Source organism: Cherax quadricarinatus, chromosome 36, assembly GCF_038502225.1.
Source record: "Cherax quadricarinatus isolate ZL_2023a chromosome 36, ASM3850222v1, whole genome shotgun sequence".
Lineage (NCBI taxonomy): Eukaryota > Metazoa > Arthropoda > Malacostraca > Decapoda > Parastacidae > Cherax > Cherax quadricarinatus.
The window spans coordinates 23294664-23314163 of NC_091327.1; the positions used below are offsets into that span (position 1 = coordinate 23294664).

General features: G+C 41.7%; 1 protein-coding gene across 5 annotated transcripts in view; it reads right to left on the reverse strand.

Annotated features, from left to right (window-relative positions):
- The window catches only part of LOC128691376 (streptococcal hemagglutinin), a 257026-nt gene extending 244789 nt beyond the window's left edge, over nt 1-12237 (reverse strand). For 2 of the 5 annotated variants that reach the window (XM_053780221.2, XM_053780220.2), the window contains exons 1-2: nt 12102-12222; nt 11620-11945 (exon numbers count right to left, since the gene is read on the reverse strand). In XM_053780221.2, the coding sequence (XP_053636196.2) occupies nt 11620-11808 (189 nt within the window). In that variant the 5' untranslated portion in view covers nt 11809-11945; nt 12102-12222. Of the gene's footprint in view, nt 1-11619; nt 11946-12101 lie in introns of all 5 variants that reach the window. The other 3 variants (XM_053780217.2, XM_053780219.2, XM_053780218.2) reach the window with 3 other exon arrangements.
- Nucleotides 12238-19500: the final 7263 nt, after the last annotated feature.

Sequence of the window (19500 nt, forward strand, 5' to 3'; positions counted from 1 at the left end):
CTAATAATGTGGTCAGAAATTTGCAATTTGGCCAATTTCACGAAAACTAAAAAATATGACAATTTCAAAATAAGGTCCAGAATGAACAATGCAGACATTCCTGGCTCTAAAATAACATTTTCTTTGCTCATCAGTCGTGTTTCCAGGCCCCTCTGATATTACTCTTGCTTTCTATTTTGAATTTTTATTCAAACAAAAAATTGAAGACTTACTATTATGCAGACTACTGCAATACTGTAATAATTGTATAAATAACATCAACCCATTCATGACTGCATATTAGAATGGCTAGTTGGACATTTACTGGAAAATGGCATCATTTGCTTACTTTTGAACATTGGCAAAAATCAAACATTTCCCCTACTTTGAGCTCCATTTCTAGGTTCTTTTTATAGTAAAATCAATCAAAATCATCTCTATTTCTATAATATGTCTTCCATTCTATCAAATGAGACCAAGAAAACGAGAATACAACCATAAATATTATACGAAAATAGACCACAAAGTCGGCATTTTAATTAAAAAAAAACGGTCGGAGTTTTTTTTTCTCATTATGCACTGCGTGCTCCAGGATTTTTTTTATATGGTGCACACTGACCACACAGACCCATTCTCTCACATGTAGGCCTACCAGCTTTCTCCTGCTTGATTTGAAGCCGCTAGAATTTATGAGTATATATACGTCAAACACCGTACCTCGTAAGACGTATATATACGGCAGCGACAGTCAAAGGGTTAATAACGTGAACCGGGGGTCCACTGTAATCCTGTTATTTCGTCTAAACATTGGCTCACAAATGGTCCGTTAACTCGCTAATAGTCCTTCGTCCAGGACGCGTATTCACACTCTGAGCCGCCTGGGTCTTCCCTTCCCAGCCAGTGTGCCATTGTTTACCCCTCACTTGCTCCAATGAAATATTTCATAATATTCCATTGATTTTAGTGCTTGCAAGTGCTAAATAAGCTCCTAATGCCAAGCCTTTGGTAAAGAAGGTGAGAAATACGATTGAATTTAAGAAAAACATCATTGAACAATATGATAGTGGCGTACGTGTGGGCGAACTGGCCAGGATGTATAACAAATCCCGTACAACCATATCTTCCATCATAGCCAAGAAAAAAGAAATCAAGGATGCTGTTGTTGCAAAGGGGGTAAATATGCTGACAAAAATGATATCACCAGTACTCGAAGACGTTGAGAAGTTATTATTGGTGTGGATAAACGAGAAACAATTAGCAGGAGATAGTCTTATGAAGTCGCTTATTTGTGAAAAGCCTAGGCAGTTGCATGACGATTTGGTAAAGAAATTGCCTGCAACTAGTGGTGATGTGAGCGAATTTAAGGCCAGCAAAGGCTGGTTTGAGAGATTTAAGAAGCGTACTGGCATACACAGTGTGGCAAGGCATGGCGAGGCTGCAAGTTCTGACAACAAAGCGGCTGAAAAATATGTGCAGGAATTCAAGGAGTACATAGAGACTGAAGGACTGAAACCTGAACAAGTGCTCAATTGTGACGAATGTGGCCAAACAGGCCTCTTTTGGAAGAAAATGCCAAAGAGGACCTACATTACTCAGGAAGAAAAGGCACTGCCAGGATACAAGCCTATGAAAGACAGGCTGACGCTAATGTTCTGTGCTAGTGCTAGTGGGGATTTCAAAGTGAAGCCGTTACTAGTGTACCATTCTGAAAATCCCAGAGTGTTCAAGAAAAACAATGTTATGAAGAGTAAATTGTGTGTGTTTTGGAGATCTAATAGTAAGGCATGGGTCACAAGGGACATTTTCATCGAGTGGTTCAATGAAGTGTTTGGCCCTAGTATGAAGAATTACCTCCTGGAAAAGAAATTGGATCTCAAGTGCCTCCTAGTAATGGACAATGCACCTGCTCATCCTCCAAACTTGGATGACCTAATTCTGAAGGAGTTTGGGTTTATCACAGTAAAGTTCTTGCCCCCGAATACCACTCCTCTCCTCCAGCCCATGGACCAGCAAGTCATTTCAAACTTTAAAAACTCTACACCAAAACAATGTTTGAAAGGTGCTTTAATGTGGCCTCAGACACTCACTTGACCCTAAGAGATTTTTGGAAAGAACACTTCAGTATTCTCCATTGTGTAAGCCTTATAGGTAAGGCTTGAGAGGGAGTGACTACCAGGACTTTGAACTCTGCTTGGAGAAAACTGTGGCCAGATTGTGTCCACAAGAGGGATTTTGAAGGGTTTGAGGCAGCCCCTGATGAACCTATGTCAGTTGTGAACTCTATTATCGCACTGGGGAGTTCCATGGGGTTGGATGTGAGTTTAGAGGATGTGGAAGAGTTGGTGGAAGACCACAACAAAGAGCTAACCACTGAGGAGCTGCAAGAGCTTCAGCAGGAAGAGCAACAGATCGCAGCTCAGAATCTTGCTGCAGAGGAGGAAGAGAGATGGAAGAAGGTGCCTTCTTCAGAAATTAAGGAGATTTTTGAATGGAAAGATTTATGGAGAAACATCACCCTGAGAAGGATGTTGCAAGCCATATTGGCAACTTGTACAGTGACAGAGTCTTGGCCCATTTTAGGGAAGTTTTAAAGAGACGCCAGAAACAGAGCTCTCTGGACAGTTCTTTTGCGAGACAGGACTCCAGTGACGCTCAAGGTGGTCCTAGTGGCATTAAGAAACAGAGAAGAGAAGTAACCCCAGAAAAGCAATTGGTACCCGAGGCGTTGATGGAAGGGGATTCCCCTTCCAAACAGTAAATAATCCAATCTGTCTCCTTCTCCAGTCTTCCATACACAAAGAAGAATCGCCAATAAAGGTAAGTGTTATTCTGTTAATGTTTCATTCATCATGTGCCACTGTATTGTTTATGTTCTACATCTATATTTCATGTAAAAAAAATTTTTGTTTTAATACTTCTGGGTGTCAGGAACGGATTAATTGCATTTACATTATTTCTTATGGGGAAAACTGATTCAAAAATAGTCTATTTCGATAATAGTCCCACTTCCAAGAGCGGATTATGGACGATTATTGAGGGACCACTGTACATCATTGCAGCCAGGGTCGGTCACGTACTTGTACGCCTAAATTCTAGCACCTTCAAATCTGGTGGAAGAAAGCTGGCAGGCCTACATATGAAGGAATGGGTCTGTGTGGTCAGTGTGCGCAGTATAAAAAAAAATCCTGAAGCACACTGTGCATAATGAGAAAAAAAAAACTTCGACTGTGTCTTTGGTTTAAAACAGCAACTTTCTAGTGAAATTTTGTATGGTATTTATGGTTGTATTCTCGTTTCCTTGGTCTCATTTGATAGAATGGAAAATATATTACAGAATTAGAGATGATTTTGATTTGTTTCACAATGACAAGTAGTACCTTGAAATTGAGCTCAAAGTAGCGAAAATGGTCGATTTTTGCCGATATTCAAGAGTAAACAATACACATCAACTGGTGAGTCTAATATTTTTTCATAAGTGTGCTGTTATTATTTATATCGTTTTTACAATGATGCAGTAGTATACATAACAGAAAACTTTCTATTTTCTGTGAAAATAAAAATTCAAAATGGAAAGCAAAAATAATATAAGAGGGGCCTAGAGATGTGACTAATGAACAGATAAAATGTCTGGCTTGTTTATTCCGAACCCTATTTTGAAATTGGCATCTTACAATAAGTGTCAGGGGCCCGAGACTGTTCAACTGCCTCCCAGCACACATAAGGGGGATTACCAACAGACCCCTGGCAGTCTTCAAGCTGGCACTGGACAAGCACATAAAGTCAGTTCCTGATCAGCCGGGCTGTGGCTCGTACGTTGGTTTGCGTGCAGCCAGCAGCAACAGCCTGGTTGATCAGGCGCTGATCCACCAGGAGGCCTGGTCACAGACCGGGCCGTGGGGGCGTAGACCCCCGAAACTCTCTCCAGGTAAACTCCAGGTTTTGAAATTTGTGTGAAATTGCCCAAACTGCCAAATTCTGACCACTTTATTGGGTAGTTGAAATCAGTAAATGGGCGGATTCATGTACTCAATCGATAGAACAAATGGAGTTCTAGGGAAATAGCTATGATTTTAGTCAACTGCAACATTGGAATTGGCTGAAAATAGGGCCCAAAGTGGGCGAAATCGCCAACTTTGAGACCGTTAACTTCGCAAGAGCATAATTCCCTAAGTTTTTCATCAAATTTCATACTTTTGGTGTCATTATGATCGGAAAAAGATTCTCTATCATTTCATAAGAAAAATAATTTTTTTTTTTTTGAGGGAGGGGGAATTTTTCAACCCTGAGAACGAGTTTGGGAGAGGGCCTCTCGACCCTCAAAGAGTTAACAGTAGATCTATTTGTATTGTAACTATTTGTTGTAGTTACTGTTAGTGTTTGATAGGGCCTGTAGAGCCCCGTCAGTTAGTGAAACCAGTCAGAGGATACATTGTTATCAACGAATCCATTTGAATCCAGTCGTTGGGTGAATCCGGGCAGATCCAGATTAGGCTCACTGGGTGATTTTGGACTAGCTCATGAAAAAGACTACTAGAAGAAAAATTAAACAGAGTAATATGTGTTCAGTTTGATACAGAAAGTATAACTTGCGTGTTTGGGTGCCAATGGCTTCAGTATATGAAGATTACTGGAGGAATAATGATTTTCGTTGTGTACATAGCGACCACTGATAACTACAGGTTTACCACACACTGTATACATCACTCCATCACAATAAGTACTAACAACTATACACTGTTTAACATATTTCTACAAAACTGTACACTTTTTGTATTTCCTCGAGATTTTGCACCTCTTCGTATTTCAATAGGAATGTTTTACTCCCTGGTATCACTAGCAATAGGTCAGGTACACTAGCAGACCTGCATGGGAGGGTTCTGACAACTGCTGGGAACTGTTTACAACATGAACCTGCATTTATTATCCATATACTAGGGTACCACTGTGGTACACACTACAACACTATGTACAACACACTATTATCAGGGAGACTATCTTTCCTCTGACAAAGAAGTTCTATTATTATTTTCACTGGCATGCTAGGCCTAAAATTCCCCTCTGAGAGTATGGTTATGCTTTGTTATTGTACACTGATTCTCCTTTTTTGACAGCAGATATGATTTTCTGCAATAATGGTTCCAAGCGCTGGAGGGATGCATCTTATAAGTTCACTGGCACAGTTTAAAGTTCTAGCTCGCAAGAGAGACCATGAAAAACACGAAAGAACACGGCAGCACAGCAGCATGCATAGTTCCTTTGTATAAAGGGGACAAAAGAGAATGCAAAAATTATAGGGGAATAAGTCTGTTGAGTATATCTGGTAACGTGTATGTCAGAGTTATTATTGAAAGAATTAAGAGTAAAATGGAGAGTAGGATAGCAGATGAACAAGGAGGCTTTAGGAAGGGTAGAGGATGTGTAGGCCAAGTGTTTACAGTGAATCACGTAGGTGAACAGTATTTAGAAAAGGGTAGAGGTTTTTGTGGCATTTTTGGATTTGGAAAAGGCATATGACAGGGTGGATAGGGGACAATGTGGCAGATGTTGCAAATATATGGAATAGGGGGTAGGTTACTGAAAGCAGTGAAAAGTTTTTACAAGGATAGTGAGGCTCAGGTTAGAGTATGTAGGAGAGAGGGAGATTATTTCCCAGTAAAAGTAGGCCTTAGACAAGGATATGTGATGTCACCATGGTTGTTCAATATATATATAGATGGGGTAGTAAGAAAAGTGAATGTGCGGGTCTTGGCAAGATGTGTGGGGTTAAAAGATAAAGTATCTAACACAAAGTGGGAGTTGTCACAGTTGCTCTTTGCTGATGACACTGTGCTGTTGGAGATTCTAAAGAGAAGTTGCAGAGGTTGGTGAATGAGTTTGGTAGGGTATGTAAAAAGAAGAAAATTGAAAGTGAATATAGCAGAGAGTAAGGTGATGAGGATAAGAAAGACATTGGGTAACGAAAGATTGGATATCAGATTGGAGGGAGAGAGTACGGAGGAGGAGAATCCTGAGGTGTCTCCTGGTGTCGCAAAATTTAAAAAAAAAAAATTTTATTTTTTCTTATGAAATGATAGAGAATCTTTTCCCGATTGTAACGACACCAAAAAAACGAAATTTGATGGAAAACTGACGGAATTATGCTCTCGCGAAGTTAGCGACCTCGGCGCTGTTTACAAATCGGCGATTTCGCTCACTTTGAGCCCTATTTTCGGCTAATTCCATTGTTCCAGTCGCCCAAACTCATAGCTATTTCTTTAGAACTCCATTTTTTCTATCGATTGAGTACAAGAAACTGCCCATTTACCAATTTCAACTACCTAATAATGTGGTCAGAAATTTGCAATTTGGCCAATTTCACGAAAACTAAAAAATATGACAATTTCAAAATAAGGTCCAGAATGAACAATGCAGACATTCCTGGCTCTAAAATAACATTTTCTTTGCTCATCAGTCATGTCTCCAGGCCCCTCTGATATTACTCTTGCTTTCTATTTTGAATTTTTATTCAAACAAAACATAGAAGACTTACTATTATGCAGACTACTGCAATACTGTAATAATTGTACAAATAACATCAACCCATTCATGACTGCATATTAGAATGGCTAGTTGGACATTTATTGGACAATGGCATCATTTGTTTACTTTTGAACATTGGCAAAAATCAAACATTTCCCCTACTCTGAGCTCCATTTCTAGGTTCTTTTTATAGTAAAATCAATCAAAATCACCTCTATTTCTATAATATGTTTTCCATTCTATCAAAAGAGACCAAGAAAACGAGAATACAACCATAAATACTATACGAAAATAGACCACAAAGTCGGCATTTTAATTAAAAAAACGGTCGGAGTTTTTTTTTTCTCATTATGCACTGCGTGCTCCAGGATTTTTTTTATATGGTGCACACTGACCACACAGACCCATTCTCTCACATGTGGGCCTACCAGCTTTCTCCTGCTTGATTTGAAGCCGCTAGAATTTATGAGTATATATACGTCAAACACGGTACCTTGTAAGACGTATATATGCGGCTGCGACAGTCAAAGGGTTAGGAGTGGACGTGTCGGCAGATGGTCTATGAAAGATGAGATGAATCACAGAACTGACAAGGGGGGAAAAAAGGTAATTGGAGCACTGACGAGTATGTGGAGACAAAGAACTTTGTCCATGGAAGCAAAGAGGAAAATGTATGAGAGTATAGTTATACCAACGCTCTTATATGGGTGTGAAGCATGGGTAGTGAATGTTGCAACAAGGAGACGGCTGGAGGCAGTGGAGATGCCAGGTCTGAAAGCAATGTGTGGTGTGAATATAATGCAGAAAATTCACAGTTTGGAAATTAGGAGGAGGTGCGGGATTACCGAAACTATTATCCAGAGGGCTGAGGAGGTGTTGTTGAGGTAGTTCGGACATGCAGAGGATGGAACAAAATAGAACGACTTCGAGAGTGTATAAATTTGCAGTGGAGGGAAGGCAGGGTAGAGGTCTGCCTAGGAAAGGTTGGAGGGAGGGGGTAAAGGAGGTTTTGTCTGCGAGGCGCTTGGACTTAAAACATGCATAAGGGTGTTAGATAGGAGCAAATGAGATAAATGGTTTTTAGGACTTGGTGTGCTGTTCGGGTGTGAGCAGGGTAATATTTATGAAGGGATTCAGGGAAACTGGCAGGATGGACTTGATTCCTGGAGATGGGAAGTACAGGGCCTGCAGTCTGAAGGAGGGGTGTTAATGTTGCAGTTTTGTAACTATAGCATAAGCACCTCTGGCAAGACAGTGATGGAGTGAATGACGGTGAAAGTTTCTCAGGCCACCCTATCTTGGTGGGAAATGGCTGATGTGTTGATAAATAATAAATAAATTTAAACACTGTTGTTACATTGAGGAGTAAACCTATCATTATTGTTTTTGCAGAAGTGCTTTAGCATAAGAGTATCACTTGAATGGCAGGCAAGCTGGCAACAAATGGGTTAAATAAAGGAGAGCCTTTAGTTTTGTGGCTATTTCACTCAAACCATAAAATGAAGAGAAATATGTTTGAGGGCATATCACTAAAAGATTGGTACTATATAAATAAAGGGTACATAAAATATGGTTCTGAAAATATCTAACTAAAATCTCAAAACAATGGCTTAAAATTGGCTAAATTTCAAAACAATGAATTAAAGTGAAATAAATTTAAAAAAAGATTAACGAAAACATGGTTTAACATTTGTTGTAAATAAGTGACACAAACTGACAAGTAGCAACATTATGGGAAATATTTTGGGAGGCTTAAAGGCTAGGTTAAGCAGATATATAACTGGAAATGGTTGGATGTCAGTAGGACCTGTCTAGAGCAAGCCATATAGCTTTGTGTTAAAAACAAGTTTAAGATATACGAGATAACATTTAAATAATAAAAATTCAACATGTTATGTGCCCTTGTTTACCACATAATAATATTGTTATATTATACAATAACACATTTCTGCAATGAAATGGAGAAGGAGTATAAAGAAGTTTGAGAGTGCATGATATTTAATATGCTGAACACATGGGATTGAATGATTGAGAACACAGGACTGACTGATGAATGTATGGGAATAAGTGATGAATGCACTGAATAACAATGATTGCATGGGATTGAGGGGGTGATGATTGTGTATGGGATTGTGGGTGAAGACTGCGCATGGGACTGAGGGTGATGACTGTGCATGGGACTGAGGGTGATGACTGTGCATGGGACTGAGGGTGATGATTGTGCATGGGATTAAACAATGACTGATAAGTGCATTAAAGTGTGAATATTGCATGAGATTGAGTAATAAATGCACAGGATTGAGAATAATAAGTGTGCATGGGAATGTGAGGGTGATATACAATGACAATGCATGGCAGCAAGGTTCAAAGTGCATGGAAGTGATCAGACAGAAATGAGCGACGAGAACATGGGAGTGAGGATGGTGACTGCGTGGGAGCCGGGGGAGGTGACTGCGTGGGAGCCGGGGGCGGTGACTGCGTGGGAGCCAGGGACGGTGACTGCGTGGGAGTTGGGACGGTGACTGCGTGGGAGTCGGGGGCGGTGACTGCATGGGAGTTGGAGAGGTGACTGCGTGGAAGTCGGGGGCGGCGACTGCGTGGGAGTCGGGGGCTGACTGCATGGGAGTCGGGGACGGCGATTGCGTGGGAGTCGGGGCGGTGGCTGCGTGGGAGTCGGGGCGGTGGATGCGTGGGAGTCGGGGCGGTGGATGCGTGGGAGTCGGGGCGGTGGCTGCGTGGGAGTCGGGGAGGTGGCTGCGTGGGAGTCGGGGAGGTGGCTGCGTGGGAGTCGGGGCGGTGGCTGCGTGGGAGTCGGGGCGGTGGCTGCGTGGGAGTCGGGGCGGTGGCTGCGTGGGAGTCGGGGCGGTGGCTGCATGGGAGTCGGGGCAATGACTGCGTGGGAGTCGGAGTGACTGCGTGGGAGTCGGAGTGACTGCGTGGGAGTCGGAGTGACTGCATGGGAGTCGGAGTGACTGCATGGGAGTCGGAGTGACTGCATGGGAGTCGGAGTGACTGCATGGGAGTCGGAGTGACTGCATGGGAGTCGGAGTGACTGCATGGGAGTCGGAGTGACTGCATGGGAGTCGGAGTGACTGCATGGGAGTCAGGGTGATGAGTGCCTGGGAGTTGGGGTGATGAGTGCATGGGAGTTGGGGTGATGAATGCACAGCCCTGAGGAGTAATGAGTGCACAACCCTGAGGGGTGATGAGTGCACTGCCCTGAGGGGTAATGAGTGCACTGCCCTGAGGGGTAATGAGTGCACTGCCCTGAGGGGTAATGAGTGCACTGCCCTGAGGGGTAATGAGTGCACTGCCCTGAGGGGTAATGAGTGCACTGCCCTGAGGGGTAATGAGTGCACTGCCCTGAGGGGTAATGAGTGCACTGCCCTGAGGGGTAATGAGTGCACTGCCCTGAGGGGTAATGAGTGCACTGCCCTGAGGGGTAATGAGTGCACTGCCCTGAGGGGTAATGAGTGCACTGCCCTGAGGGGTAATGAGTCCACTGCCCTGAGGGGTAATGAGTGCACTGCCCTGAGGGGTAATGAGTCCACTGCCCTGAGGGGTAATGAGTGCACTGCCCTGAGGGGTAATGAGTGCATGGGAGGGTAATGAGTGCATGAGAGGGTAATGAGTGCATGGGAGGTAATGACTGCATGGGAGGTAATGACTGCATGGGAGGGTAATGAGTGCATGGGAGGGTAATGAGTGCATGGGTGTTGAATAAATTAGGGTAATTAGTGAATAGGAGTGAGTACTGAGTAAATAAGGGTGATGAGTGCATGGGAGTGATGATAATGCATGGGACCAAGGGTGATGACAGTGAATGCTACCAAGGGTAATAGTGCATGGGAGTGAACGAGGTGTAGTACATGGTAGTGAAGGTGATAAAGTGCATGGTAGAGAGGGTGAGATAGTTCATGGTAGTAGGGGTGAGAGTTCAAGGTAGTGATGGTGAGACAGTGGTTCCAGGGGTTGATTCACAGCTCCTGGCAATAGTGCATATTAGTGAGGATAGATAGTTCATGCTAGTGAGGGTGTGTGTGTTCATGCTAGTGAGGATGAGAGTTCATGCTAGTGAGGGTAAGAGTTCATGCTAGTGAGGGTGAGAGAGTTCATGCTAGTGAGGGTGAGAGTTCATGCTAGTGAGGGTGAGAGAGTTCATGCTAGTGAGGGTGAGAGAGTTCATGCTAGTAAGGGTGAGAGAGGTCATGCTAGTGAGGGTGAGATAGGTCATGCTAGTGAGGGTGAGATAGGTCATGCTAGTGAGGGTGAGATAGGTCATGCTAGTGAGGGTGAGATAGGTCATGCTAGTGAGGGTGAGATAGGTCATGCTAGTGAGGGTGAGATAGGTCATGCTAGAGAGGGTGAGATAGGTCATGCTAGTGAGGGTGAGATAGGTCATGCTAGTGAGGGTGAGATAGGTCATGCTAGTGAGGGCGAGATAGGTCATGCTAGTGAGGGCGAGATAGGTCATGCTAGTGAGGGCGAGATAGGTCATGCTAGTGAGGGTGAGATAGGTCATGCTAGTGAGGGTGAGATAGGTCATGCTAGTGAGGGTGAGATAGGTCATGCTAGTGAGGGTGAGATAGGTCATGCTAGTGAGGGTGAGATAGGTCATGCTAGTGAGGGTGAGATAGGTCATGCTAGTGAGGGTGAGATAGGTCATGCTAGTGAGGGTGAGATAGGTCATGCTAGTGAGGGTGAGATAGGTCATGCTAGTGAGGGTGAGATGGGTCATGCTAGTGAGGGTGAGATGGGTCATGCTAGTGAGGGTGAGATGGGTCATGCTAGTGAGGGTGAGATGGGTCATGCTAGTGAGGGTGAGAGTTCATGCTAGTGAGGGTGAAATAGTTCATGGTAGTGAGGGTGAAATAGTTCATGGTAGTGAGGGTGAGACAGTTCATGGTAGTGAGGATGAGACAGTTCATGCTAAGGAGGGTGAAACGGTTCATGCTAAGAAGGGTAAGACAGTTCATGCTAATGAGGGTGAGATGGTTCATGGTGAGAGTGAGATAGGTCATGATAGTGAGGGTGGTGATAGTGCACAAGACTCTATGGTTGCATCATTATCATCTGTGACAGCAGTACCACAACAACACAAACCACAATGCCAATTCTTACCTTATTATGCCCCCGGCTAACTCCCGCACCATTCTCGCACCATACTAAACAATCTCGCTGAATTCGACATTTGTCAAGATACTGAGCTGCTGCGACACTAGGTAATAATACCTTGCAAATGAACGAGACTACGTGACAAATATCAGGCCAGGCAACAGGGCCTGGAGGGGGGATTGGCACTTCGCTCATTTCCACTTTACGATAAACAACGTGAATTTTTTTTTTTTCCTTACACTGCACTTGGGTTTTTCATTCACTAGTTATCTTCGAATACTCAGCTCTCATGAGACTTGCGGACGTGCGCAAACTTCATCCTTAAAGTGAAACTAAGGCGAAAATACATTAAAACTCTACCGAATTTCCACCGAAAACAAGGAAATTTTCAATCTGTCAACAATACTTACACTTGCGATTACTAGCCATTTCATAAATTACATCTTCCAGGAATATTTTTTTTACTATTCCTCGAAGACTCAACTTACTTGGTGAATTGTGGAAAATTGCTTGCTCGTCTCGTGATTGGCAGAGTCGTCATTTTTATTATCACTTTGACCGCCCTCTTCATCCGAGGCAGCCATCTTCCTTTCTCACAGACTCACACAGCTCCGCGCGCTCTCATTGGCCGCTGCCCTAAACACAACTCACATTACCACACTCCTCTAAAAATACAATACATACCATTTTTTTCTTCCATCCCATTATTATTTCCCACTTTGACTTACGTCATACAGACATTTTTAACTTTTAAAGAGCTCAAGTGGTAAAGAAGGCTGTGTGTTAGGAGCTAGAAGGGTAACACGCCGCTGTGAGGAAAAAGGTACAATATAGGAACGGTGCCAACGCTGTTGTTGTTATTACCCAGCAGACGATGGCAAGCTGAGCTACGGCCTGCACCTTACACACACGCCCACATAAATAATTTACTAACTTGACATTTTCTTCCATTCTCACATGATCCTCTTTACACTGTCATATCGGCGAGTAAAAACAACCCGTGTCTGTTCCTTGTTGTGTTGGATTGATGCCAAACTACATAATTGTTTGAAGAAAACTTTTGTCATCTCAAATCCAGAATCTGATTGTCAACAACCCCTCCAAGGAGGTCCCTTTAAACGTTGGTGAGGAGCTCTTGATCCAAGGAACTGGAAATGATCTTTCCTTAGATCGAGCCTCACTGCCTCCCATTCCTTCAGGCGCTATATGACCCCTACGGGATTAGAGCTCCCTCCTTAACTTGAATAAAATAAAATCCTCGACAACACTGTTAATAATAAGTTCGTACAGTTATCTACTTGGATAACAAACTTACTCAATATTTATAACCTCCCAGTGAAGTTTACTTCATGCCGGCGAAGGGCTCTTGATCCAAGGAACTGAACCGACCTTCCCCTCTTTGGGTCGAGTTAATTACCACCCATTCCCAAACACTTTTACACAGTGTTTGGGAATAAAGAAAAAAATTCCAGTTAATTAACATACCTAATACACTGAAAAGTTTTGGGTGTACACATTGACAGTAAATTAAGATGTTCACTACATATCCAGCCTTTTTTGTACTTAGCAAATCAAAACTGTAATTGCGCATTGAAAACTATGCAAAGAAATAAAATCCTTAATCCTTAAAAAATAAAACAGTAGGCATTCTTCTAAAAATACTTTACTCTGTACCTGCAACATTACTCACTCGGTCGGCAGTGCTTTCCCCTCACACACACTGAGTGTCCCAATGGAAATAACTCACTCTGTCTGACTTTTCTGAGTTATCCTAGGTTCTCTACACATATGCTGCTATGTGTGATAATCTATGTAACTGTATTTGTGTATACCTGAATAAACTTACATAATCACCGGAATGGGTGGAAACGTTGGGCACGTTTCTTTGCACTTACTGTCCCTGTTCACCTAGCAGTGAGTAGGTACCTGGGTTAGTCAACTGATGTGGATCGCATCCTGGGAGACAAGACTGAAGGACTCCAGTGGAAATAAGACAGTCTTATTTCCATTGGCGTTGGGTTATCCTGGGTGGCTGACCCTCCGGGTGTAAAAAAAAATGTTATTTTAATGTACATGGGCAGCATCAAGTTACATAAACCCATTGTAACTTTATTAGAATAGCCACTTAGTCAGGCTCCAGATAACGTGACAGAGAGCACCTGCACTTGCCAATTGCTCCACAACCTTCACCTAGCATCAGTTCACCAGGAGTGAAAATTTGAAGCCGATCTGACAAGCCGTTCTGTAGTTAGCGGAGAAAGTTGGTGGAGGACATGAACACTGTACCTAACAATACTCAGACTCTGGCATCAAGTCCTGCAGTATACCTGGAGAGGGTTTCGGGGATCAACGCCCAGTTTGTGACCAGGCCTCGTGGTGGATCAGAGCTTGATCAACCAGGCTGTTACTGCTGGCCGCACGTAAACCGACGTACGAACCACAGCCCGTCTGGTCAGGTACTGACTTTAGGTGTCTGTCCATCGACTTCTTGAAGACAGCCAGGGGTCTATTTGTAATTCCCCTTATGTATGCTGGGAGGCAGTTCAACAGTCTTGGGCTCCTGACACTTAAGGCTTCAATAAATTGGTGATAATTAAAAACGCGAGTTTTTAATTTATTTTTATTTTTAATTTATACTCTATTTAAAATTCTCTGAAATTCTAACCAAAAAAAAATGATTTTGTTTTCTAAGAGGCATTCTCCATTTAAAGCACGGATTCCGATTCCTAGTTTTATAAAATAACTGAATATATTGACAAATTTGCTAGCACAAAACTAATCTCAATAGGTACTACTATCCTGTCTGTTATATACATTTTTTATATATTTTATTTAAAACATACATTAAATAAATAAAAGTAAATATTGTCAGATATTTCACTGTCAAAAACAATTATTTCCTCATAATCAAAAGAACTGCAGGTGTTACATTGCCTTTAGAAAAATTCCTCATCACATGACTCAGTACAACCCCCAACACGTGTTCGAAAAACAAGATTATACAATATTATACCCGACATCAATCAAATCATTTCAATGTACAGTAATATTTCACTTATTACACTGACACACACCTGATAGATATATAAAGCCGTTATACGAAAAACACAAGAAAACCGTGCAAGTAATATTAATTAAAGACAGTCCACATTTCCCCTTCCATTCGGCAATATACAATATACACATTAATGAAGTACATGTAATAAAAATTATTTTTTTGGGGCAGTACAACCATACCCCCCCCATCCTTGTACCCAGACCATCATATTGCACATCAACATACCATTGTTCATTTAACAAAGAAACGAATAACCAAGATAATTTAAGCCTAGAACATAGTATCTTGATGACAAAAACATCTCTTTATTTGTCTAATATGCATATATGATGCCAACATTACAACTGACATTAAGAAAAGTAACACATGATTGAACTTAGTATTATGACTATAAGACGAAAACCCTTCATACTGTTAAGAATACCATCATCCATGAGAACATTACACATGATATACACACGGACTCACATTATACATATACACATGTACAAAAGTTGAAACACAATATCACATGACGTATGATGTAACAATATATATTCACAGGATTTATAGTAGTCATACATGCCCAGGAACATACATAAGAATATAAAAATACCGATTCAATTTGGTAAGCTCCTTCGCATCCCCATGCCCAATATACACATTAATTTAGCACATCAATATAAAATATTTTTTTGGCAGTACAACTAACTCCCCCCCCCCCCCCATTTACCTTTGATCATCATATTGCACAACGTCATACCATTTTTCATTGAACACTGAAACAAATAACTGGCATAATTTAAACCTAGGACATAGTATCTCTATGACAAAAATATTTTTTCAATAGTGTAATATGCATACTTTTATGCTAACATTACAATTGACATTAAGAAAGGTAACACATGAGTGAACTTAGTATTATGACTATAACGTGTAATATATATTACCCATTAAGTGTTGAAACAATTCAGAAACGTATATTCAATATAACGCGGTTCTAATAGGAATCAAAATTTCACACTAATTTAAATATGAAGTTGGAAGATGTGCACAAAGATACCTAAATACTACTAAACACTAGTACAAGTGGAAGTCACTAGTACAAGTAGAAGTCACTAATACAAGTGAAAGTCACTAGTACAAGTGGAAGTCACTAATACAAGTGGAAGTCACTAGTACGAGTGGAAGTCACTAGAACAAGTGGAAGTCAAAACATACTCAACCCCTGCCAATTTGGATTCAGGAAAAATAAAAGCACTAATGATGCAATCATAAAAATGCTAGATCTGCTTTACACAGCGTTGGAAAATAAGGAATATCCACTAGGAATTTTTATTGACCTAAGAAAAGCTTTTGACACAGTAGACCACGACATCCTACTCCACAAACTTGATCATTACGGTATAAGAGGCCATGCGCTTGCTTATTTCAAATCTTACATTACTAATAGGTATCAGTATGTCACCATTAAAGACACAGTATCAGCAACACGGCCACTTGATACTGGAGTTCCGCAGGGAAGTGTCCTTGGTCCCCTGCTCTTCCTCATATACATCAATGACCTTCCAAATGTATCCCAACACCTGAAACCCATTCTCTTTGCTGACGACACGACTTATGTCATCTCTCACCCTAATCTTGCCACCCTCAACACCATTGTGAATGAGGAGCTGATTAAAATATCGACTTGGATGACAGCCAATAAACTTACGCTTAACACTGACAAAACCTACTATATTATGTTTGGTAGCAGAGCAGGAGATGCACAAATTAACATTAAGATTGACAACACTCTAATTACCAGAAATAATGGGGGCAAATTCCTAGGCTTATACCTTGACAACAACCTGAATTTCAGCACCCATATCCAGCATATAACCAAAAAAGTATCCAAAACGGTTAGGATCCTCTCCAAGATACGATACTACGTGCCGCAAAATGCCCTTCTCACACTATACCACTCACTTATTTATCCATACCTCACCTATGCTATTTGTGCTTGGGGATCAACTGCAGCAACACACCTAAAGCCAATAATAACCCAACAAAAAGCTGCAGTAAGAATAATCACTAAATCCCATCCCTGGCAACACCCCCCCCCCCACTCTTCATAGACTTAAACTTACTCCCAGTTCAGTACATCCACACTTACTACTGTGCAGTCTACATCTACAGGGCCTTAAACTCTAATATCAACCTTGACCTAAAACACTTTCTTGATAGTTGTGACAGAACCCACAGGCATAACACCAGACACAAACATCTCTACGACATTCCCCGTGTCCGACTAAACCTTTACAAAAATTCAATGTATGTCAAAGGCCCTAAAATCTGGAATACCCTACCTGAGAACTCTAGAACTGCAGACACATTCATCACCTTCAAAACTACCATTAGAAAACATCTTATCTCCCTGATACACCCCATCAACTAACTACACGAATACCACCTGGTGGTTCACACTTACACTCACTCACTCATTTGACCATAAACAGAAATATTAATCTCAATCTTAAAATAATGAATCCTGTGATACTCCAATACTGAAACTATGTACTGTGCCAAAACAAAAGCATTCACATTGCTAAACTCACAAACTAGTATTTAGTCACTTAGCCATAATACCAACTTACCTCATAATTTGTAATATTTTACAATTAAGAATAAACCTAAGTCTGCCCGAAATGCCTAGCCATGCTAAGCGTTCTAGTGGTACACTCTGTAATCACTATTTTACTACTTGTAAACCACACAATAACCAAATTTCTGTAAACTCAGCATTGTAGTCCTTATAGAGAATAAACTTTGAATACAAGTGGAACTCACTAGTACACGTGGAAGTCACTAATACAAGTGGAAGTCACTAGTACAAGTGGAAGTTACTCTGTTCAGCAGCAGAGAGTATTGGAAGTTATCAGAGTTATTCCATGAAACTGGGAATGGGTTCTACAACTCTGGTCAAAGGGGACCTGCACATAACAATTATTCAAAGAACTTTGCTCTCGTTACCATACCCCAGACTTGAAAATTTGAAGCCGATCGGATGAGGCTTTCTAGTGTTTTATCTGTCCCAGTTTACACTACTGGAGCAGTGCTTGGTTCGTATCCTGCACTTACAAACTCACTAGATGCCTCTTGTTTCATATCACAGATCTTGCGCCTGGTGAACAAAGGATTACGGGATTCATCTGTTGAATCAGCTTAACTTACATGTAACAAGATTCCATCAATCTAAAATGATTATAACTATGACCATAATTTTTAAAAGGGTGGACCGGTAAGCCAGCAAAAGGCCTCGGTCAGATGACAAAAACTCCAGCTGCGGGTCAGGAAACCATTGTCCTGTTTCCTGACGAACCTTACCTACTATTCCATCTCAATTCTGGCAATCACATTTTTACTTTGTGTCGCCTGAACACCTACTTTATTGTGACTCCCCCTTCCTCTGCTAATCCTATGAGCTATACAAAAAAAAAAAAGGATTACAGAGGCCACAAAGGATTCTTGTTAAACTCCAATGGGCATAATTACTTGCATCTTTAAGATATTAGAGTCATTCATATATTATAAGCTCATCATACAGGTTCTACCCACTGCACTCTCAAAACATTCAAATATTATTACCACTACAAACACTGGTTAGTTTAATATGTTTATTATGCACCCCATACCCATCCTGTATGGGGTGTAGTCAAAAGATTACAAAGGTACAAAATGGGTCCAGGGACTGGATCCCAAAGTTATGATAGCTGAACTAGTTACAAAGGTAATGAACTCCAGGTAGAACTGGTCACAATCATGGCAAGTTACAAAGGTAATGAATCAGCCTCACTCCTATACATGGTTACAGTCATGAACAAATTACGAAGTAATGAGCCACTGACACGTCTACACCTGGTCACAATTGTAATGAGTTACAAGTACAAATATTAAGTGGGTCATACACCCACACGAGAGAGAGAGAGCGCGCGCGCACACACACACACACACACACACACACACACACACACACACACACACACACACACACACACACACACACACACACACACACACACACGAGTGGCCTGGTGGCTAAAGCTCCCGCTTCACACACGGAGGGCCCGGGTTCGATTCCCGACGGGTGGAAACATTTCGACACGTTTCTTTACACCTGTTGTCCTGTTCACCTAGCAGCAAATAGGTACCTGGGTGTGGGTCGCATCCTGGGGGACATGATTAAGGACCCCAATGGAAATAAGTTAGACAGTCCTCGATGACGCACTGACTTTCTTGGGTTATCCTGGGTGGCTAACCCTCCGGGGATTAAAAATCCGAACGAAATCTTATCTTATCATGCACAGACACACGCACACGAGCATACAAACATGTACACAAGGGCACACACACGTGGTAATGTTTTATTTACAGCTAGCAAAGTCAGGGTATTTCTCCAGAATGGTCTGAATATACCACTGTGGATAAAATACTTTGCCATTTCTTGAACATTTCTGAGCGAGTTGTCTCTAAATTCATTAATTTGATCACACTCCAGTACATAATGACGAAAGGTGTGACAATATCCCATCTGGCAAAGTTTACATTTCGTTTGGTCTACATCTGGTGGTGGTGATTTAACCTGCCATAGATACTTGTAACCCAGCCGGAGCCGGGCGGTAGTGACATCCAAGAGTCTGCTTATCTTGTTGGATGCACCATAGATATGTGGCTCCTCCTGCATGATGGAATGATGATAGATGGACTGACTAGTGTCAGTCTCCCTGAGTCTCAAGTCAATAAAATTCAGCTGAAGTTCTTTTCGTATTATTGTTCTCAAACTGCTAACTGACAACCCAAGATTATAATCT